The 23,589-nt window shown below is 39.3% G+C and overlaps 1 protein-coding gene across 1 annotated transcript in view; it reads right to left on the minus strand.

The window, feature by feature from the left end:
• The window catches only part of xpo4 (exportin 4), a gene marked incomplete in the record, with an annotated part of 54,716 nt that overhangs the window by 11,126 nt on the left and 20,001 nt on the right, over positions 1 to 23,589 (minus strand). Inside the window, 6 exon segments of the mRNA XM_035676526.1 lie at positions 2,559 to 2,736; positions 4,031 to 4,176; positions 4,489 to 4,631; positions 4,960 to 5,136; positions 5,672 to 5,846; positions 14,540 to 14,697. Of these exon segments, the coding sequence (XP_035532419.1) occupies positions 2,559 to 2,736; positions 4,031 to 4,176; positions 4,489 to 4,631; positions 4,960 to 5,136; positions 5,672 to 5,846; positions 14,540 to 14,697 (977 nt within the window).

The raw sequence follows: 23,589 nt of genomic DNA on the forward strand, positions 1-23,589 counted from the left end.
TATGCGCCCAGGCCTGCATACACACATACGCTGTCAAACAAACGAGCATCCAGTGCCCAGTGCCCTGAACCATTTCTAACATCACAGTCGCACATTATCGGGCTGCACAATTAACTGTTTAAAAATAAACCCCATTTGATAACACAACATAGATATGCTTTGCATCCCTGAGTCCATTTCATTACATCTTGGTGCACTTTTAGAGCGATCATTTTGTACTGATGTTCAACAACCACACAGGGAGAAATCCACTGTGAAACACCCAGTGTGTGTTGACAACTATTTCTAATCCCTACAGTAGCAGAAACAGACCAGAATGCAATGCTGCAACAACAGAGCTTGTGTTTTAAATAAAATGCCACAATCATAAACACACATTTCTGGGCACTTAGAAAGTGCTGCCTGGAAATTTGTTTTGAAATCTCAGCCCTTGGGGAAATAACCGTTCAATATTTTTCACTCTTTCTACTGCCCTGCAGATGCATTGTCATTTTGAGCAGTGTTACAGTAAAAAATGACATGATTTTTAAACCGCAGCAGCAACCGCAAATGTCAATTTCAGTGCTGATAACAGAAACTGTGTTGATAGTTAGATCTTAGAGAAGATGAGCCTTCCCAGTATTTTGTGTGTTGTGCTAAAAAGTCTTCAGTTCCAGTGTTGAACCCAGGATGAACACCCAAGGCATAAAAGGCAGCATGCACAGATTTCCAGGAAAGAGTTGACTAATCTCCATTAAACCAATTTATTTTGGCAATGTCAGAAAACTTTGCTAACGTTTTGGCCTCATGGCCTTCAACAAAGAGATCTATGTTTATAGTCCGATTCCAATCTGCGGGTTTTCCTTTTTTATCACAATGGCGGGCAGTGGTGGAGTGTTGCAGACATATCGGTATCCGTGTATGTTATTCGATATGCACTGATATGAAAACAGTTTTTTAAGGTATATAATGCTGAAAAAAAAACACACTTGCAGTAATGTGCCATCACCATGACGACCACCACGAAGTGCACCCAGCAGAGTGCACTGCGACTACAATACTGTGGCAAGCAGCACAGAGTAAAAGCAAAGAAGCAGCTCTCAACTAGAACTGATTAACAATGTTAAAATAACATGTTAAAGACTTTCTAACTTGAATATTCTTCAAAAGTTATTTGTCTAAGAAAGCAGCCTTCGAGCCCAGGGCTCGAGTCCAACTCGTGGCCCCCTGCTGCGTGTCATCCACCCCTCTCTCAACCCTCTCCAGTTAAGTCACTATTGATTAAACGCAATAAAAGCCGCTTTTTTTGTCCAAACAACAGTTCTACTTTAAATGTTTGGCTTTACGAGTTCATGAAGCGTGCCCAAATCCACTTTTGGTGCCTGTGAAGTTGGACTATCTTCTTATGGTAGGAGGCTCAGTTTAGGAATCTGAATCTCATCCTTACACAGTTTGTGTGATAAGTGAGTCCATGTTATAGCAGTGACAGTTTTATTAAGCTATGTTTTATTGTGTGTGTATGCTTTAGAATTTGTCATCCAGAGTTAAACGCATCGCAAGTTGGCCTTTAAAATCCCAGCGAGAGGGTCTTTTGGTTATTGTGTTTTACCGGTTGCACCATCAGACACTGTCTAAGGAACTAACCCACCTTCTGCTTTATAGGACAATAACTGTGACAACATTTACAAGTCCAACTACCCTCGGACAGTGAGGAAGTCTATTCTGGGCGAGTTTTATGGGGGTCTGGCTGGTAAAGTGAGATGGTCTGTCACAACATCCAAGGGCTGCTGGACACAAAGGAACGTCATCTCTTCCAATACAACCATCTATCCGCCTCTGGTCCTTAAATCAGCCTTATTGTGCAGGGTCAAAAATGCATTTAGAACCTGTGCTGCATACTGTTTTTCACAGATGCTTTGCTTAACATTCCTTCCGTTACACAAATTCAAACCTAAGACCTTTACAGTTCATCCACAGTCTTATGATGATGACGGAAAAGCAGCTACTGTATGTCAGAGCGCGACTCAAATTCCTCTTTCACCCTAACTACACATATTTTCTTGGTTAGTTTGGAGATTGAAGCTCTCGACCTTCCCGTTCTCAAACCCAGATGCCAGTGAGTGTTAGGTCTGACAACTTATCAGTAGTCTCAGTTCCTATGACGCATTCAAGGATAAACAAATTGCTTATAAGCTCATAAACCACTGGTTATCAGAAGAATCCCCTAAAAGCCAGAAAAGAAAATTATTGTACCAAAAATCCTAAGAAAACGAGCAGTTACAAATTATTTCAGTCAAATAATTTAAGTCCTTGCTAATGTGCCTTTTAATGGCAAGAAGTGAAAAAATAAACCTAACCTCAACTAAAAGAAGGTTTTGGAAATTTGGGGTTTCTATAGGACACTAAATGTGGTGTCCTATAGAAACCAAAGGGTTTGGTAGTCAGAGGACAAAACAATTCTTAGCACATCTTGGAAATAAAGCACTGAATAAGCAGACATTCTTATTCTTCAGCATAAAAAGCTACACAAAATAATAATTTCAAAACGTTATACCATCCTAATACAACAGAAACGGTACCTGATGACTGAGTCTGTGCGGTTGCAGCCCGGTATGGACGAGGCTTTCTCCCCGGGTGACCCTAGGATCTGCAGCGTCGTGTTGATGTCCACTTCTGTCGAGTGTTTGATGGAAAACTCCATCACCTCTGAGGGGATCAACGGGGTTTCGCCCTGAGGGTCGTCTGCTAGTAAATACCCTGGGGAAAGCACAGACAGATGACAATGAGTCGTTACAGGCTGTTCACTTTGTTGATTTTAGGTTGTTCCAAAACCTTTAAGTATAACATGTTTTTAAAAAAGAAAATTAATTAAATATGTATAACATATAATTGTTATTTTTTTAAATAGTAGATCATCATCATAGTGAGTACCACATAGAGCTGAATGTTTAGTTGATAATTGATTAACAGAAGATTTATAAAAAAAAAAAATTCATAATCAATAAATTTTATATGCAGAAAAAGTAAAAAAAAAATCTTGTTTCCACTGTCTCATTTATGAATATTTGTCTCTTTACTTAGTCTTGTGTGATAGTAAATTTAATATCTTTGGGTTTTGGTTGGCCAGCCAAAATGTCAAATGGGCTCTGGAAGATTGTGATGCAAATTTTGCACTATTTTCACTTAATAATTTCACTGATACTGAAATTAATTGTTAGTTGGAGCTCTAGTACTCAACTTTGTATCACATTATTGGCCCTGTCAACATGAACAGGTGCGAATCAACAACATTTCTCAGTGGAAGGGTGTAAAATTAGTTTTTCAACCGCACAAATGTTCCAGTTTCTGTGATTTTATTGTGCTCCACCATATAAACCCAACATTTAAAAAAAAATTTCATCTTTAAAGGCGGCTTCTTTTGGTAGAGTGGCCTACCCAGCCTAAATAGTAAGTTAATGGTGGGGAATCTGCAAAACTGCTGTGCACTCCTTTAATGATGCCGATTCAGACAATATTTCAATAACAAAAACCCACAGGATTGGGTGGAGTTCTGTTCTTCTGTCTTGTTCACAAATAAAGTCAGTTAAGTGGAATATACTACACTGGAAAAGTCATTTGTGAACACTATAAAAACAGCCATATTATAGTATATTAGAACACCATATTAACTTTTCGAGGTGCCTTCAGTACTATGTGGGCATTTGTTTTTAAAATGTGAAGCTTTTGTGGAAAGTGAATCCCCCTTACAATGAACACAAACACATATTTGAAAATTATTGCACTCTTATCCACAACACTACGCTAATAAATGTCACATCTAATCCATGTAGTGAGTGTAAAGAACTGCTCATGAACAACAAAATCCTGAGTACACAGACAGGTGTGTAATCATAAATAGTAAAAGGGAACATCAGCAGGAAAACAGCTATGTCTTCCTCAAAAATGATTGGCTTGTGTTCTGACTGAGTCCCAACTCCTCTTGTGTTCCAAACCCCAAAATGTAACTGTAAAAACAAAAGACATATACACAGTTTAATGTCCTGCTGCTGACCTGAGACCAGTATGAGCCAGTGGATGTCCTCATAGAGGTCGTCCAGGACTTTGCGGTCCACTGATCCGGGGTCAGATGAGGCCATGAGATGCTGCTGGGTTCTCTGGAGTTGACCGTGCAGCCGAGTCACCCGGTCCTCCAGCAGGCTGCAGGATGAGGTTATAAAAACAATGTCAACACAGGAACACAAACACAGTTTCTGCTACCTTTTGAAATCCAAATGCCAACATCACACAAAATCTCCAATGCATTTATAATAAAGCAAACTATGTATAGATTTTTTACAAAAGGTCAAACATACTGAGAATAATCAAGCTTTGCCACATAACTGTTCCATCTACCCATATATTTTCATAGTATGGGTACAAAAATGGTGAAAACAAGTCTGCTTTCACAGTCTGATGGAGAGTTAACAGCAGGACAGGACATGAAGTACTTGATAAGTTTTTTGTGTTTACGTTGTGAGCAGGGGGATACAGTGGTCAGCGGCCACACGTCCCAGCATGCCAATGCTGGACAGCTGGTCAGAGAACATCTCTCTGTCGTCTTCCTGCAGCTCATTGATCTCTTCCTCTTCATGAGACGATATGCCATTCACTGACTGAGGGGTGGGAAAGAAAAAGTTAGTTAACGTGTGAGGAAGAAGAGGATAGAGAGTGATGATGGCCAAGTTCACACTGAAGCAGAAATCTGAAAACACACTTCAATGTTCTACATGTACTCTGAAACAGAAAAATAAAGAATGCATAAATATATGCTATTATGTATGAGCACATCCAGTACTATATGATAGGCTGAAATGAATGGAACAGAGTTCTTCACTTCTATACTTAAACACAGTTTCTAAATGTTTAGAGTCTGCTGCCTTCCCTCAGCTAAACACACCATGTCTATCATTGATGAGAAATGAAAAAAGGGCAGAGCCTCACCAGGTTCCGGGTGCCGTCAGGAGCAGCCAAGTGACACTGGATGTATGAGTTGAAGACCTGTATTGCCGGCTGAACAAAGCAGCCGCGAGGAAAATGCTCCTCATCCTGGACAAGTGTCAGCCATGACTCCAGCAGCTTGTCATAGGCCTCCATGTAAACCATGTCATCCTTATCCAGCTGACCAAGGACAGAAAGAGCTAATTATTACTATTATTATTTGACCTTTGAAACCTTGTACCACGCGATTATAAGTGATCGACAGTGTGTGGGATTGCACAGTTTATGTTCTCTCACAGCCGTATACATTGACTGTAGTGCCACAAGTTTTAGTAAATTAAACAAAGACAATCACTCTCTCGTTAAACTTTCCACAATCTGTGGTTTATTACAACCAGTGACCAACATTTAAAGTATCACAAGCCAAAAAGGTTGGGAACCACTGATTTAGAAAATCTTATTTTATCTGATCAGAAGGCAAGGACAGACACTACAAATGCTAAAAATGCAGCCTCAAATATGACAGATATTCCTGAGACTCCTCATATTACAGTATTTAACAACATCTCAGGGCACGTGATCCAGTTCCAAAAACTTAAAATCAAACACTTGTAGATTTGTTCCCCAAGATCTACGTTAACATAAGAAATGATGTGACAGAATTTAAGAAACATGATCTGATTTTTGAGAGGCAGATGAAGGCGCTATTACTCACCACCTCCTCAAGGGCGGCACTCCGTCCGAACGAGCATGTGAGCAGCGTGAGGCAGTTGATGAAGGAGGTGAAGAGATCGCTGGGCAGTGCCGTTAAAATGCTTCGGGGGAACATGGTGATCAGATTGGAGATGATATTGGAGATGCCTACCGCCTCTGAGTCCTCGATCTCAATCCTGGGAATGCAGATAATAAAATGTGATCTAAAGATAAGATCTGACTGATTCCTGGTCCTGATATAAATAAACAGAGCTCAGAATACTTAATGTAATACTTTATGTAAAATGATTAAAGCTGTTGGGAGAATCAGGGTGAGAAATTAAAGCCAGACAAATGTAGTAAAACAGTGCCGATGCCTTGTGAATTTTAGGATCCATCTGCCACCGGCATTACGGTCTGTGGTAAAACTCAATTTCCTTCTCTCGACAGAAGAGGTTAAGAAAGTCTAAACGGCTTCTTTCCCATTTTTGAGTCAAACCCGTGCTTTGGCCTCAAGAAGGACAGTTTCCATTCACCAGGGTGAGGCTGAGGCTAAACTGGGGTCACCTTCCAGTTTACCCGCTGGTGACTGAGGTTTGGAAACATGCATGAAAATTGATCCTTAACCAAAACTCGTGGGCAACTTGACCCCTGAGCAGTTTTCCACAGCTGCATCTGAGGTTATTTTTATGGTATTTCTGCCTCATAGTACAGTACACAGAGTACAAGATGATAGAACGACTGGCTGTAATTACACTGCTCACTTTAAAAGAGACTTTTATCATCAGATCATACCATGAAGCATGAAGTGACAGATCTGGAAACGCAAAAAAAACAAAAATCATATTTTGCTCACATGTTGTGGAATTTCAAAACCAGACAGAAAAATGCCTTGTAATCTGAATTCTACAACATCTGGACAAATCAACCCACAGTGCCCGTACAATCAACGCGGGAGATGCTAAAGGATCACAAGAAGAAGTAATGCAGTCTCTATGCAAGTTTCTAAAACAACTCAAGGCTGCAAGTTAACAACGACTGTTTAATCAGGTGTCAAATATTGTTTAACAAGACTATAAGTCTACAATCACGCTAGCACCTCTGTGAGGCACATCGGTGCTTTGAGGTAAATGCTAATGTCAGCATCAGCTAACACGCTGATATTTAGCAGATAATGTTTACAAGGTATCTTAATTTAGCGTGCTAGCTACTAATTATCATTAAACACAAGGTATTGCTGGGGCTGATGGGGAAGTCATTAGTTTTGCAGTTATTTGATCACAAACTAGATGAGTGAATTATGAGATTTTGAGCAGTTAGATTATCATCAAACTTAGTAGGCCTTATCCTCCGGAGCCCATGAATGTCTGTGCCAAATTCGATGGGAATACATCCAGTAGTTGTCAAGATATTTCAGTCTGACTGACCCACCAGCCATCATCATGCATAGAGCCCTGCTGCTAGTGTGGCTAATAATCTTGTGGCCCTTCAGCCGGTGGCATTTCTTGTTTCAACATGCGCAAGAGTCATTAAGAAGATGCAAATATTGGGCTGCCTGATGAACCATCTTAAAACCCAACTTGCATTCATTTCTGTATGAAATCTACTTTTGAACAATTCCTCTGTATTTGAAACAAACTAAGCCCTCTGAATTTCTCCGAAAAGATGAATCAACACATGATAGAACTGCGTTACACCACATGACAAAACTGTGAGCAGGCAGATGGGCCAGAAACGAAAAACAAATGTCAAAAATCAATGTGTGAGAAAGACACAAGAGGAACAAAGTGGGGGGAAAAAGCTCCATATAACAAAAACAAAACAAGTCAGAATTAAGGAAAGGCTGGAAAGTCTTGGGTTTTATCCAAAAACTAGAGTGGAGCTTTCCAATTCAAAACATACTTTACAAGCAACATGTCTCTATAGTGTCAGTACTGCAGAAACACCACAAAATGACCTAAATTAAACAAACATTTTTGATTAGGACACCTAAAATCTGGGTATTTCAATCAATCTAACCAACATATGTACTGAGCGACATTTTAAAGTTAAAATATACACTTGTCAGGACTCTCTGGTAGACAAACTTTATGAAGGTACTGTTTCTAAATAACCTCAAATCAGTATCAGTATATATCCAAGCTGCAGGACTGAAATCCCAAATATATCGGTATCAGTGATACCGATATATTTGGGATTAGCTAAAAATGGACTGATAACATCAAGCTGCTGAATTATCAATAAGACTCCCACGAGTCCACGGCCCTCCACTCAGCTGAAAGTTTATAATATGAAAGTCAGCCATGTTACCGACACTTAAGGGGAAATCCTCTTTCAACCCCCTTCTCCAAAAAAGCAACACCACCCCTGAAGTTTTCCATATATTTTTTGTCTCTTTTTGTGCTGCTTTTGCTGCACCAAAATAGTGAAAGTCTTAATCCTGAATTTATGTCTGAACTGACACAGACAGGAACACTGTGTGAGAGGCCTGGCTAACCCCTATCAGATGGAGTTAAATTGCGAGCAGAACTGTTCAATCATTGTAGATCAGCCATCCCTCTCTGCATGGTTTTCCGATGAGGCAATTGGAAAAAAGCTCCAAGAATAGGTGATTACAGACGGAGCAGGAGAGGAGGGAAGAGAGAGGGAGTGAGTGAGCGAGAGCCTGTGAGAGAATATAGAGAGAGAGACCCCTACACACTGAATCACATGGTCCAACAACAAGCTCGTGTGCACATTCAAGTGTGTGTGTGTGTGTCAGTTATTTATACTGTACATGCGCGTGTGGCCCCTTAAGTCAGATCAGAACCTACGACTACAGACACACCCACAAATGACCAGAAAATACTCTCTATCATACACAGTTCCCATGAACTATTCCTGTTAAAAACTCTACTAACCGACTTTTTTATATACCACTTTTATTAACAGTTACAAAGTGCTTGAACAATGGCAACAACATCACTGAAAAATTATATAAAATATATAGTAAACTCTACTACTAAACTACTAAAAGTAGGGCTGGGTATTGAACCTTTCCTGGTACAAATGTGTCTGCAGCACAGAGTATAGGAAAGTAATGAATTGTTCTTTGGTGGACTTTTTGAACCTACAGCTGCCTACCGAACATTTTGCCAGTTTTTGACTATTTCATCTAGGTCATCCTTTTAACTGATTTTTTTTTTTTTGTTTTAATTGAAAAATTGAAAAATTATTTTTTAAAGTACTGACTTGTCAAAAAAGTATTGTTTTGGTACGTATACCCAAACTTGGCTATGTAACTGCACTAGAGCTGAACATTTTCAAACAATAAGCCTTCATTTAAATTAATTTAATATATACAATGAATTCAATATACTGCAAAAAGCCAGTTAAAAAAAGAGGAAAGACCGGTTGCAGAGTAGTTCAAAACTTGGGTTATTATTTCATCTTTTAAAGGACCATGGTTACAAAATAGGTCAAATCCATTTCAGGTTTTATTACTGAACAATACAAATTTAAATTGTATTCTAAAACCAACTGTAAGCCAGTGGTAGGATAACAAAATGGGGCTAATGTGTTGTCTTTTCTTAGTTATTGTTAAAAGTCTTGCAGGTGCATTTTGAACCATCTCCAGACAATTTAGTTATTTTAGAGCTGGAAAAATTGTGAGACTTCCAACATTTAATTTCCACAAAGCAATTTGTTAAGGCAATCAGGATGCGAGCATCTTTAGGATTTACAGGGGGGTATAGTTAAATATTATCCTTAAATATAAAACCACATGTTGTAGTTGTGGGACCATAATTCCGATTAACTTTGTAGGTCATTTATCAAGCTAAGTTAATATGAAACAGTGTTTCTATGAAGGTCTGTCAAGATATCAAGTCAATTGACTCAAAGTTGAAGCAATGTAGACAATATAAGTCTTGCTTTTCCACTTGAGCTTTTAAGAAAATGTGCTGTGACTCAAATAAACTTTCCATTAAGGTTAAATGAGAACTCTCCAATGAAAAAATCAGGTGTGAAAAGAAGTGAGGAACTAGGCTTGAGTGAAAACATTACATTCTTTTTATAAAGTTCCCAACTCAACTCAAATTGAATGAATAAAAAAAGAACTGATTAAGAAACGGATGAGAGGTCAAAATCCAAGGCTGAACCACCCCTGATGTTAGCTAGCTGAGAGTTAAGGTGCACCTGATGTTACAGGAGTGACTGCAGCTCAGATTGAATACAGAGGAGCTCAGTGTTAGTCATGAGTTGCACTGAGAAGATAAAAGATATCCAGAGGCAGCAACGCCACAATGTTTGTCTTGTGGAGGTAACAGTCTTGTAGGTCAAAACCAAGCAGATTAAACAGGAGATCAAATAATGAGAGGGTAATAGGTAAGAGTTAAACTATAGAAGAGAGTAGAGCTGAAACTATTCACTGTTTAGTCAACCAACAGAAAATTAATCTGTAACTATTTTGATAACTGATTCATCTTTTTAATAGTTGTTTTCAGCCTAGCAAAAACTCCAACTATTCTCTGGTTAAGGTAACTCCAATATGCAAATATCATCTTATAATCATAATAAACTACACATTTCTGGGTTTTCAACTGTTGGTGGAACAAAACAAGGGCTTTAGGAAATCGTTATGGACATTTTTCACTATTCTCTTATAATTTATAGACCAAACGATTAATTAATGAAATAATAGGCAGATTAATTGAAAATAAAAGAAGTGTTAGTTGCAGTCCCTGAAGAGACTCTTCTTACAAATGCGGAAAAAAATCCACTTTGTTCTACTGCACTTAGGCATTGCTTGTGAGAAAGGGGCGTGTTCCTCTTTTTTAAGCTGGTACGGTACTCAAACTTTTTCACTCTCTCTGCCTAAAATACAGCTTCTCTCTTTACCTAACTACTGCCTCACCCAGCTGCTAAAAACAGAGGAGCTCTTTTAATGCATCTTCCTGAAGCCCAAAACACACTCCACACGCCACACACAGGAAACGATCAATAGGCTCCAAACTGCCGCCAGTGAGGCAAGCCATGAGCTCGCACAACTTGTAAGGTTTCTCAGCAAAAGATCACAAGTTCTATTTCTTCACATGACCTCTGCTAACAAGCAGGCGGTACAAGTATCACGGACCGAGGAGGCCCTGCAGCTCAGTCTTTTTAACGCCACACACCTGCCCACAACAATTCAAATGTAATGCTAGTAAAACCATGTCTGTCATGAATCACCTCGAGCAAAATCTATAATCTGTTTAAGCGTTTGGAGTGGCCCCTATTTGTGTCATGTGGTCTTATAAGGGTAAAAATATAGTCCGTAGGTCAACTTTGGTAACAATTCCTTGAAGCAAGCCAGTTTAGCGAAGATTGAGTGTTTGATTATTTCTGCTGGACAGCGGCTCAAGACAAGTGCTGCATTACTTCTGATTGGAAGCTCTGATTACAGACTCTTGACTCATAAATCCAAAATGACACCTCTGTGGGATGTGACGGGAAACAGTTTTAAAGTAGAAAGCTTGAGAAAATGTTAAGTATTGAGGGAAAATTGGCCTTGAGCAGAGCTTTAGAGATGAAAAACATTAATTTCCTTTGCTCAGAAAAGTACTGCTTGGTGAAGTGATTTTCAGCTAAATAAATTGAGTTGAACACTGGAGTACACACAATTTATTCTACTGGAAACCTATTGCCATTTTGATACATCTGCTGCTTTATGAGTAATGAAGACGCAGTAATGCTAAAACAAGAGCAAGAGCTAACCTTTTTTTGTCAGCAGGACAAAATTTAACTCCAACTTTTACAAGTCAAGTCAAAAATAAATCTGGATCACAAGATTAAATAAACTGAGGTGAACCACAGCAGATTAACAAAAACTCAGTTTGAGCTTCCTTCAGACTTGAATCAGCCAAAATGTCAACATATATTTATTCATCAGTTTGGAGTTTCTTTCCCCTTTATTATAATATCTAGAAAAAATGTTGTGTGGCTTTGTATGTATTCTTTGTAATGAGAATAATTTCTATAATTTTGAATTAGGGCTGCACAATTCATTGAAAAATGATCAAAATTGCAATATGGCCAAATGAAATATGCAAATCGCAGAAGATGCAATTTTCTGATAAAGGTAAAAAACAGCAATATATTGAAATAATGTAGTGCTACAGAGTTGCCCTGGCCAACAAAACTTCTTTGTTTGGTACAGACCCCAACAAATGCACATCATCATTAATCATGTTTTTCTGTGAAAATTAAATTTGTGATACAAAAGTGATCATTCCCACACACAATCGCAATAATTCGTAATTCCGCGATATGATGTCTGGTCGAGAAAGGTTAAAATAGAAAGTTACATTTCCTACTTACATGTAAAAGTATCGTGTGTTTTCATTTCATATTTTATTTTAATTATCTATTCATAATTTTAATGTCTCTGTAAAAGCACTACAGTCAGTTGGATTTCACTGACTTGCAACATTGCCCACAAGTGTCCAATACACCCAGAAATAGCTCCCACAATATAAAAAGTATAGAAACATGTATGACCATAGACCTATCATCTCATAGAGTAGATATCATCCCATCCCAACCCTTCCTAATGCCTTTGAAATGATATTTTATTGTTGATGCCTGACATCTATTTGTAACTGATGAACAGAAAGGACCCACAGTTGTCAGATGGCTTCTTCTCTACAAGAAAGGCCTGGTTATTGAAGTAGAAATATAGTTTTAAAATTGTAGTGAGAGTGACGCCACATGGGTTTCGTTAAGATTCAGGTTCATTAAATTCTGAAGCGCTTCAAGCTAGAATTGGGAAACAGTCCACATCACTTTCATCATAAGGGTCAGGCAGCTCTATATTAGATTAGAGGACGGCTACTAAATGATTGTAGGACTGATACACTTAAACGCACCCACACTCAGTATTTAACAATGTTTGAGTGGTTGCTAGTGATTATTTTTTCCTCTCTGGCTGAATAAAGTGTGTCTCTATGGGGAGAATAAAGGCATAATTTGATCCACTTTCACATAAATTTGGTTTTAGAGGAAACTGGAAAACGTAATAACGTACATAAGTTTCTGCTTAACTCTATTTGTTACTGAACTGGAAGACAAGCTCATCCCTCTCCAGCCAGTTTGCAGTGTGTAGATGCTAGAATCAGAGGCCATTAAAAACACAGACTCAACAAGCAATTACTTCCTGTAAATAAAGCAGAAATGGCACGGTATGAGTCACACTCCTGTTGAGTCTCTGGATTTAAGAAACATGAAATCCTTGAGATACTGGAGGGAGATAAACAGCTACTGAGACTGTAGCCAAGGCAATATAACGCAAGTAACTGTGCTTGCTGATCCTGATTTGTGAATGCTACAATATGTAGCTGTAATAGACAGCTGAGGTTTTGGAAAAGTATTACATTTATATTCAATGTACAAGTCAGACTTCATTAAAGGATCCATATCTGAGCTGTCTCCTAGATTAAAAATCATTTCTGACAGATCTGCTTGCATTTGTCTACAACTTCTTCTGTGTTTTTGTATTGATTTAAAAAGGCAAATCAATAAAGGTAAATAGTTTTGCATGCATGCACTGCAATACTACACCTCACCTCTGCAAGAGCCTCTATTATTGTGTAAATGCAGTCTAAGCTTTGTCCTTTGACTTCATGTGATTTCCATGCCCAGAGTGTCTTTACTTTTGAATACATCCCTGCACAATAAGAATAATTTAGCAAAGGGAAAGTGAATTTATTATAGTGAAGTGTGTGTGTAATAACCCCTGCATCCCTATGGGAGCTGCTTTCAATAGGCAGGTTTGAATTAGTTCCATCTGTTGTCTCTAAAGCCGCCCCTGTCAGTGTTGTGGAAATTACTCGAAGGTTGCGCAGATTATCATACATAAGACTTACCAAATTGTCAAAAAAAGAATGAGCGAGATCAGCGTTTGCTTTGAAAATAATGTTACATTCTCTATTGAGGGGATTTACATTTGAAATAAAGCAGGTCCCTTCTGAGAAATTTTGGTTCCTTATTTTCTTTGCTTTTGAAGTTATGGTTTTCTTCCCCTGTTGAACTAAAAAGGTGTATCTCTTCACAGCCAATATGGACAATTGGCTGTGAATTGGCCCAATAGCTGTCAACATACATATGGTATGAGTACTGTTTTAAGACAAACTTGGAAAACTCAAAATAAACTTATCCTATGAAGTAAACATTTTGGTTGCTGTCAGTACACAAAACTCAAAACTTCACATCTCACTGATTAGTACCTTTAAAAGAGACAATGTACTGGTTCAAGCATTAACACAGAAAGGGTAGTCACCACAGTGGCTGGCCTGTGTTTACCTGCCAACACCAAGTTGAAGTACATTATTTGAATAGGATGCTGAATAGTGGACTGGTTGCACAGCAAACATTTTGACTTTTCACAGCAGGAAAAACACAGGTGGACTCAATAACAAAGATCCAGTAACTATAGAAAGACCAAAAGCAGCATTTAACCTATGTCATATTACAATACCACGAATCCCATATGATATCTAGTCTCTCTACAATATGTTAGCATGTTGCCGAGCTCAATTTAAAGGACAATGCTGACACTCCACCAATGTGAGAACAACTGGGAGAAGAATAAATAAAGAATAAAATTCATATCCCTCAAGGAACATGAATAACTGTACCGAATTTCAATGGCAATCAATTTGATAGTCGTTGAGACATTTCACTGAAAGTCACAAGGGACAATCTCATGGTGGCACTCAAGTAAAGGTCAGGGAATCACCAAAGTCATTCAGATGTATGCATGTATTATGCATGTCTGTATGGCAATCACTCAGACAGACCAATAATCCACTAGTATGGCTAAAAAACACACACATGTATTGTACAAGTTCTGAGCCACAAACAGTGACACACTGACCCGTTGATCATGCTGAGCAGGCCCTCCACTAGATGGGCCAGGTAGGAGACCTGGGCGCTCTCATCGGGGAAGATGGGCCCGTGCATGGAGGCCAGCTGGGCCAGGCACTGCAGGGAATCCTGGGCCATGTCCGAGTCCTCCCGAATCTTCCTGTGTACCTGCAAGGTGAGAAAAGAAATGTATGTCTCAGTCTCAGTTTATCAAGTAAAAGGTAAAACTTCTAAGTCCTCAACAAACCAGCAGGTACTTTGGATATCTAAACATTGTTGGAAATAAGTGCACTGGGAAAAGGACAGACTGACTGAAACTATGTGGAAAAACTTCTGCACACTGTCACTTTTAACAATTTGCTGAAAAAGAACAGATCATTTCAGTCTTGACTTCTTGCCCACCTGCAACAAGAGAAGAGAAAACAGGATAGCTCCCATTTTCCCTTTTGATTAGTCCTCTTTTTAATAAAGAGGGAATGCTAAATTGAGAAAGTAGTGTGGTCTGAGTCAGTGTCTCAAATCCTCCCCGATCCTCATGACCACCCGCACGACTGCAAGGCATCTAGCTGACATTCTCACCCAGAGTGCCTTCATACATAAAAGATAACAGCGGAAGAAGCTTACAGGAAAACTCTTAAAAAGCTAATACAAAAACCAGAGTTATAGAATGAGCTGAAAGGAATGAAACAGAAGGTGTGTTTATAGATAGAAAACAGGAGAATACGCTCTGCCTCATGTGGTCTGTACTGTGAGAAAATATGCATGATGTCTCCACAGGAGGACAGAGGCAGGGATCACCTACGGAGCAGAGACCTATTCAGCAGCAACACTTGAGCACACTTGACAATGAGGTCGTTTTAACCCGTCTCCTTGGCTCCTCTGTGCCTGTTTGTAATGTACGTCCAAATTAAAGTGTGTTACTGGTACCAATTTCAAAAATAACAGTATTTGTCTTTATTAGTTGTAGTATATACAGTCAATATCACAATTTATATTTGTGTTTCTGATTTTTACGGACGTGTGAATCACTGATTTTGAATTTAAATTCATTGTTGGGAATATCATTTTGTGATTGCAATTTAAATTCAATGTTTAACATTTCAATTTAAATTTGTATGCAAATGACTGAATGTGAATTTTTGGTTTAAACTTTGGTCGACAACTTAATTAATTTAAATATTTTAATTCATATAGTTTAATCAACCAAAATTCTACATCGGTGTCACAAGTTATTATTATGAATTTGGTTCACAGAAAGCTTTTCTTTTGCACCATTCACATGCTTCAAACGAAACTCAAAGCAGCCTTTCAAATAACCAGACTTGTTCTATTCAAAAATCAAGTCTTCCGTTATGACACAGGCTGTATTAACAACATGCAAATTGAACAACCTCCTGCGTGCTCAGTCACTAATCCGCCAGTCTCTCTGTTGTTTACAGATATAAAGCATCTCCTAAAAGGCAGCAAACGCATACAAAAAGTTATAACTAATGATACTGTCTGCAGCAGGTATTAGATGGTAATACCTTCTAAGGCGTTATTTGAAGCGACTAAATTCAAAGCTTTTTACGATTTTTCAATCTCTGCAGATATCCTAAGGTGAGCGAGGATTTGTGTCCTGCATGTTTATATTATGTTTCTGAAAGGAGAAACAGGAACCCAGTCACATACTCCAAATACAGTGTGTGAAAGAAAATTTGATCTACAAGTGTGCCCTGATGCTCTGGTGATACTTTTATGCTTTTTGTCAATGAAACTGAAAAAAAACAGCAAACCACTTCGAAATAGGAAAGTCATAGGCAAAGAATGAAAAGATGAACCTGTCTTAGTCTCCTGTCACCACTTCCAAACACAGATCAGCTGATACCAGGCAGGATTAATACTCACTGGTGTAACCCACTACCCAGCAAGGCGAAGCGAAATGGCGAATTGATTTTCAACACGTCTGTCTTCAGACACTGTGACCCCGGTCTCAAACAAACAAATCACTGAGCTCGTCCGAACCCACAGACAGCCTCAATCAAACCCAGAGTGGAAGGATCCGGCTCCTGATGGAAAAGATCTGCTCGATTCAGTCTCATCTCAGTTCTGAGCTTCTGTTCACTTGTGGGATTTGGGGGTTTGTCTGTGCTGAGCTGTCACACTCCCACAAGAGAAGAGGCATTGTTGGTTTCAACAGTACGCACAGGCATACACACACACAGTAAAGTGGCAGCAGTAATAGCACAGCGAGTCATTACAGCCTCTCAGCAACATGGGTTTCCAGTGACGGTACTATGCGGACGTCTGGAGCTCAACTGCCTTTCTCCTGTGAGCTGTGGCTCTCTTCTCAGCCTCTCCGAGCTCTTTTCCCCTTTCTTCTTCTTCTCCCGTCTCTTGAACCATCATCCTCTTAAATCCAGAGTGAGTGCTTCTTCACCAGCTCCACACACACACACACACTATGCCAGCGCATGGCACCATCTCAGAAGCAATCAAACTTTCAACCTCCCTCTCCTTGTTGCTTCTTCCTCCAAAATCCTCTCCCCTCCTCACTTACTCCCCCTCCAAATTCTTTCCCGCTGTCTCTCCCCACTCCTCCCCTCTTCTCTCTCTCTCTCTCTCTCTCTCGCTCTCTCCCTGCTCTCCAGCTGGGGTGCCTGGTTGGTCGTAAGCCACGCTGCTGGGAAGAGATCTCAGATGCTAACGTAGCGTAGCCACCATAGTCTTCGCTGCTGCTGCCCTCTTCCAGAGCGTGAAGTCATCCTCTGGAAGAGCTCAGTGAGAGGAGGGGGAAGGAGGAGGGGGGTGCCGGGTGAGCAAGCAAGAGAGAGAGAGAGAGGGAGAGAGAAGGAGGGGTGGGAGAGGTAGTGCCATGCCAAAGGATTGAACAGTGCAAGCTCTGAAAAAGCAGCTGCACCAGTGAATGATCCATGCGATGCCAGTAATGTCAGTCGCCTTGAGTCTGACTATAGTTAGAGATGTGTGTGCGTGTGTGTGTGTGAGAGAGAGAGTGTGCGTGGGATGGATGGAAGGAGAGAGAACAACATACAACAATATGGAACATTTTGGACATGCAGATCAGATGACAGATAATTTTGCACACTGATTAATCAATGAATTTGGTATCAGTGAAACATTAGTTGCCGTTCTCGCTAATTTGATGCTAATTATGTTTGCTTTGGCAAAGGACGGGACTTCATACCAAGAGAGTAACCAGTAGGATAAGAGTGGGGAAAACTGAGTCGGGCTTTGTGTCATTTGAATTGTGTTTGACAGTAGTACTTACAACAATCGTTTTTTGGTACCTTATTTTAAGGGTTATAAAGATGTTTTACTATATAAACCTCTTTATTTACTAAAAACAGCATTCTCAAACGTTACATGTTGTTAACATAAGTAGCCATTGGAGCACCTAACCTAAATTAAATTTTGGTAAAATTACGATATAAACAGAAACTGTCAAAATCAAAGAATAAGTAAAGCTGACTTCAAGTCTGCTTATTATTTTGTCAACTGTTTAATTCTTTTTTGAGATTTTATAGAAAATTGGCTCATCATAACTCCCAGAGCCCAGAATTGCTTTCTTTTTGTTTTACCATCCATACATTTGAGAAGCTGATACTAGTATTGGAAAATTCTCCAATACTGCCTAAAATGAAAGAATAAAAAAAAAAAAAACTAGACAGGATGTACACTAAACCTAAATGCATTTGATAAGGATTTGAAACCGGATTCACATTCAATAAATATCTATTGAACCCCAACTTTACTTAAGACACATTTTGGTCTGTATCAAATTAGTATTGGGATTCAATACCCAGCCATATTAGGGACAAGAATATAACTGGGGAGAAAAGAAAGGGCAATAGTTAATGAGGACGAGAGTCAAGCGAAGAGAAAGAAAATGAGCTATAATGAGAGAAAACTGAGGGAAGGAGGAAGGAAGACAATGACGTGAAGGAGGGAGGATGAAGAAGGAGATAAGAGAGAGCTAGACGATAGAGGAGGAGAGGGAAGGAGAGAAAGAGGGGAGCGGGAGAAAGCGAATGGGAGTGGAGAATGAGGAATGATATTTATAGAAGGAGACAAAGCCTGGTGTCTGTTTCCTCGGGGGGCTCAGAGGCTCATCTTTCTGTTTTTTCAAATCAACACTGTGCTTCCAACTTATTGTCTTTTGCTCACTCTTTTCCACCATCACTCCTCCCTCTCTCGCTCAGATTGGGTTACTGTCTGCCTGCAGGCCAAGTCAGAAGAGAATCAGCCTCTGCTGCAGCCTCATCATTCCCTGCTCTCCACACTGATTGTTTACTGGGTAAACACAAAATGCTTCATGTTGTGTGCTCTTTACTCCTATATTTGTGAGGACTAGGGCTATGCTTCTATCACATTGTATAATCATATAACACAATAGAGATATATATCATAATATACAGGACTACATTTTCTGGAAATTCAATAGAGAAATTATTTATACATTAAAAATAACCACAATTGAGTGTCTGTTTTAGGCTTATCTAGTAAATGAAGTATTGAATAATTATAATGTTTGACACAATCAACAATGGGCTAAATCACAAAATCTCTCACGATTGACAAATCGTCTGACAGTATATAATGTCATGTGCTAGATCTCTAGTGAGGACCAGTTTGAGTTTTAGACCTTGAGAGTGAGAACATTTTTGGAAAGTGGGGACATTTTGGCCAATTCTCACTTCCTTGAAGGACAGGGTTAAGACTTTATTTGTTGGGGTTCAGGTAAGAATGAGGTTTGGGTTACGGCTGAATTAATACTTGATGCAAGGGGTTAACTTTTAGCCATATATAAGTTTAAAGGTTATTGTCATTGTCATTGCATTTGAAGCAGTGCATTCCACTGCAATGAAAATCTTGTGCTCTGGCTACCTCCCCGTAGGGCACCAAAACAACAATGGATACACATATGCCCCTTCATGTGTATACTGTATGCACACACAGTTATATATGCACAGACACACAATTTGTGGTCGACTGATATGGGTTTTTTTCAACTGCAGATGCAGATATTTAGAGAGCATATAGAAAAGTCATGTATAATTCAATTTTCCCATGCACATTACAACCTAATATACAGTGTTATCTTAGCCAGTAACATGCTTTAGATTGAATTTTTTATTAATTAGTAAATATAAAAATACATTGTGTATTTCAGGGAGAGCGGGTTACAGTATGTCAGAAGAGACGTAATCTCAGCTGCGATAACTACCTATTACTTACATCAGACTATGGGGTATACGTTAGTATAGGGTAGTAGGCCTAGTATGGACTATGAGGTGTCGATTATATTCCATGCTCGCAATTATTAATGATGTTACTAGTATATTATATATATATAGTAGTAGTAAAGTATATTATCATATTATGATATAGTGGTGTCGTGTGCTAATGTGTGTACTGAATGTTAGTTAGTAACAGTTTTATTTATATCTGCGGTCCTTTTAGAGGGGACCATGTTAGGAAGACACGATGGGATAAGGAAATTTTAGCGCAATTTGAACAGTTAGGATGCATGAGAGTTATAGTACATGGCTCCAAACTAACTCTTTTCACAAGGAGGAGCGCTATCATCGTTCCACAACAGACACACTGTCATGGCTGCTTGCAGATGTGTCTGCAGACATTTTTTGTTTATCTGTGATAAACCTTGTGATTGCAGGCATTGGCTGATGCAGACAAAGAGTTGCGACTGAAGCGAGCAGAAGGTTTGTATGTTACTAAAAAGAAAACTGTTTAATCCTGTCTTCACTTTCAACAATCTCTACCTAACAATCTCTACCTATCAAAAACTTGTAGAAGAAACTGACGAGTCACAGTTCTTTTGGTCTCCATGTGGCATCACGGAAGCCTTAAGTTGTAGTAGTTGTGTACATGCATAAGCTCCGTACTGTAGCTACAGCGCAACCCCACCACACACAACTATGAATTCAGCTTTGGCGTGTAGTTGAGATCGTGCAGGTTAGGGAATGTATTTACCAATGAGGTTCTTTACAAGTACAAATTGTGTACTATTGTGTCTGTTTATGTGAGCAAGTCTGAAGATGTGTGTCAGCAGTGTGTGTGCGTATTTTTGTAATTTTTACATAACAGTAATACACACTCACCTGCTCACTCAGAAGTATAAAGTGTGTAAATGAAAGCATGTGCAGTATAGTGGGATGTGTTTGCAGCGTTACTGCAGTGCTCACTGCTTACTTACAGCACGGGTCCATTTTTTTTCGTAATTAAATAAACCCGATGCTACCAAAAGTTTTAGAAACAGAAACTAAAAACTCAGAGAAACACAAAGAGACAAAAACACACTGATGAATCTAAAATTACACATGCTTCAGTCATGTGGGCTTTTTCTGTGCACTCTTTTTCTTTTTCCGGTTGGAATGGGGGTGTGCACGGTCACAAGGTGTTAAATCGACAAAAGTGGAGTGGGTTTATTTTGAAGGAGGCAAACAATCACCAGGGTCTTCTTCCATTTTCTATCTACCATGGCCCATTTATCTACAAACCTCTCTCTCTTCTGCAAATTGCATCCACTTTTCGCTTTCACTCTAAATTGTATTTCTCTGATCCATTTCTTTTTTCTAACCCCTTCTATTTCAGCACCTCTTGTTTCATACTCTTCTTGCTTTTTCTTATATTGCCCTTGTTCTTTTCTTATTCTCTCAACGATGTTTCATTCTTTTCTAATTTTTCGTCCTCCCCTTATCTATCAGTCCATCTTCAATCAATTCCTGAATCTCAGAGCAGTAGCTGTCACCAGCTGAAGTAGAAAAGAGACAAATGTTTTCCTCAAAAAACTTTGGGGGGCAGAATGACATTTTTCAAAGCAAAATGGCTGCTACACAGGGCATAATTATTGAGCTGACCAATAGCCATCAACAACGATCTGGCTCCAGTGTTATCTCATTGATTTGTTGTTGCATTGTGATTATTGTCAATGCACTTGCAGACTGGCCTGAGGCATCCTTATGACATCAATTGATTGAAAACCAAAACACATTGACGGTTACAGGACCACTGACTTTACTACTTCCTCTAATGCCTGCAGCTTTTTTTATTTGGCCATCATTTCAATTTAGTCTATGATACAGTCATCTCATCTGCGTAACTGCTATTATCTGGGAACATGGCAACATTGCTACAACAGAAGGGGCCCTAGTGGGAACCACAATGTCCCCGGTATCTCTCCCCTGACTTTCCTGTCATCTCTCACTCTCGGCTATCTAAAAGGCATTAAATGCCAAAACATAACGATAAAAAGAATCTCTACATCAGTGGCAGAACAAGAAACACAAGCTGTCAGAAGATATGACAGGATAGTAAACAAGACAACTGTTTGATCAGATTATCTAAATAAGTTGGCTGGAGGTCACAAAAGAGCCAAAACAACTGAAATATGTGAAATATCCCCAATTCCTCATTGCACAAACATTTAAGTTTGCCTTCTTTTGTTTCAAAGTAGGTTTGATCCTATCTGATCATCTGACTGCTGGTGTTTCTTGCCTGTCTGACTTTCCAGTGACCCCAATTGTAATAAACCTGAATTTTTTTGGGGATTTTTTTACCAGGAGGAAAAATAAACAAACAAAAATGAAACAAGCATGAATATGTGTGATAAGAGTCTCTGATCACCAACCAAACTGACAGCAACCTCCTGGTAGCTCACAACACTGATCACTGAGGGAGCTCTGGAGCCAGTTAATGGGAGACTGACAGACACCCACCCAAAGAGGGACAGAGACTCCCCAGAGCTCCTCAACAGGGTGACGAATATGTGGTTGTGGGTGGTGGTGTGTGTTGTGGATGGGTGGTTACTGTGGTTGTTGAACAGGGGCCCCTAATCCCTGGGGCCCGTCTCTAATCTGCACCGTCTGTTTTGTGGACAGGTGACCCTGATGGGCGCCGTGTTTCTCTGAGTCCACCCCACCCCCCACACACACACACACAGACACACCACTTACCCTGGCAGCCTGTTACACTCACAAGCTTGAGAGGACACAGCAGCGTGAGACATGCAGAGTACCCTAATATAGGAGAAATAAAACACACACCACCCACACCCACACAAACGCACACTACATGGAAGCATAGACCCATGCAGAGCATACACACAAACATACACTTCAAACTCAAATTGACACAATCCCACAGAGACAGATATGCGCCAACACACATATAAATGCACACAACACAACCAAGAGGATGCTGTAACACACACACAGACACACATACACACAGACAGCTGACAGTGCCACAGCAGCCTTACAATAACAAACAGTTGAGCTACTAGAAATACCACAGTGAGAGATGAGACTGGAGGCCTGGAAACTGAAACCAACACAAAACACATCCTGCAGATTCCAGCAGCAAAGAGAACCGACTGAAAAATGACAAACATTTTTATTCATGTCAAACTTCTGAGACTGGCCAAACAAATCCTTGATTAGGCTACAGTGCTTTAACAAACCTCTCATTACATTCGCTGTTTAGAGCTAATTACAGTTTTTTGTGATTGCTTTGTGAATTAAGTCATAATAATCAGACTGAAAACTTTTTCAGGTGCAAGCAAAAGGGTTTTCAGTGAATGGTGATTATCAGCCACAGTGATGGAAAATAAATTACTTTTTCTCAAGTGCTAAGCTGAGTGCCAAAAACTTATTTTTTTACTTTTCAAAATAGTATTTAATCACAATAGAAACTCTTTCAGATTTGGTCCTGATTACATGTTTATGCATTTTACTGCACGTTTGCTTTGTTATCACAATAGGCTTGAAAATCACATGTTGAATCAAATTATGTTCATCTCACTGAACTGCACAACAACAAAGGTAAATGACATTCTATTTAAATATAAGTTTTGGCTCTCCATCTTAATTTGCAGACAATTTATTATAACTTAATATTGTGATTATTGTTCAAACCTGCTGCCATATCAAAAGCTGCCCTCTTTTGTCTCTGTATAATGCAAACAGAAATAATACAATAAAACGTATTACAAAGCACTAATATACTTAAAGATTAACTGACTGAAAGGTTTTCCAAAGTACT

The sequence above is a fragment of the Morone saxatilis genome, unplaced genomic scaffold, assembly GCF_004916995.1.
Source record: "Morone saxatilis isolate NCDOM2014 unplaced genomic scaffold, NCSU_SB_2.0 Contig5, whole genome shotgun sequence".
In the NCBI taxonomy this organism is placed as follows: Eukaryota; Metazoa; Chordata; class Actinopteri; family Moronidae; genus Morone; species Morone saxatilis.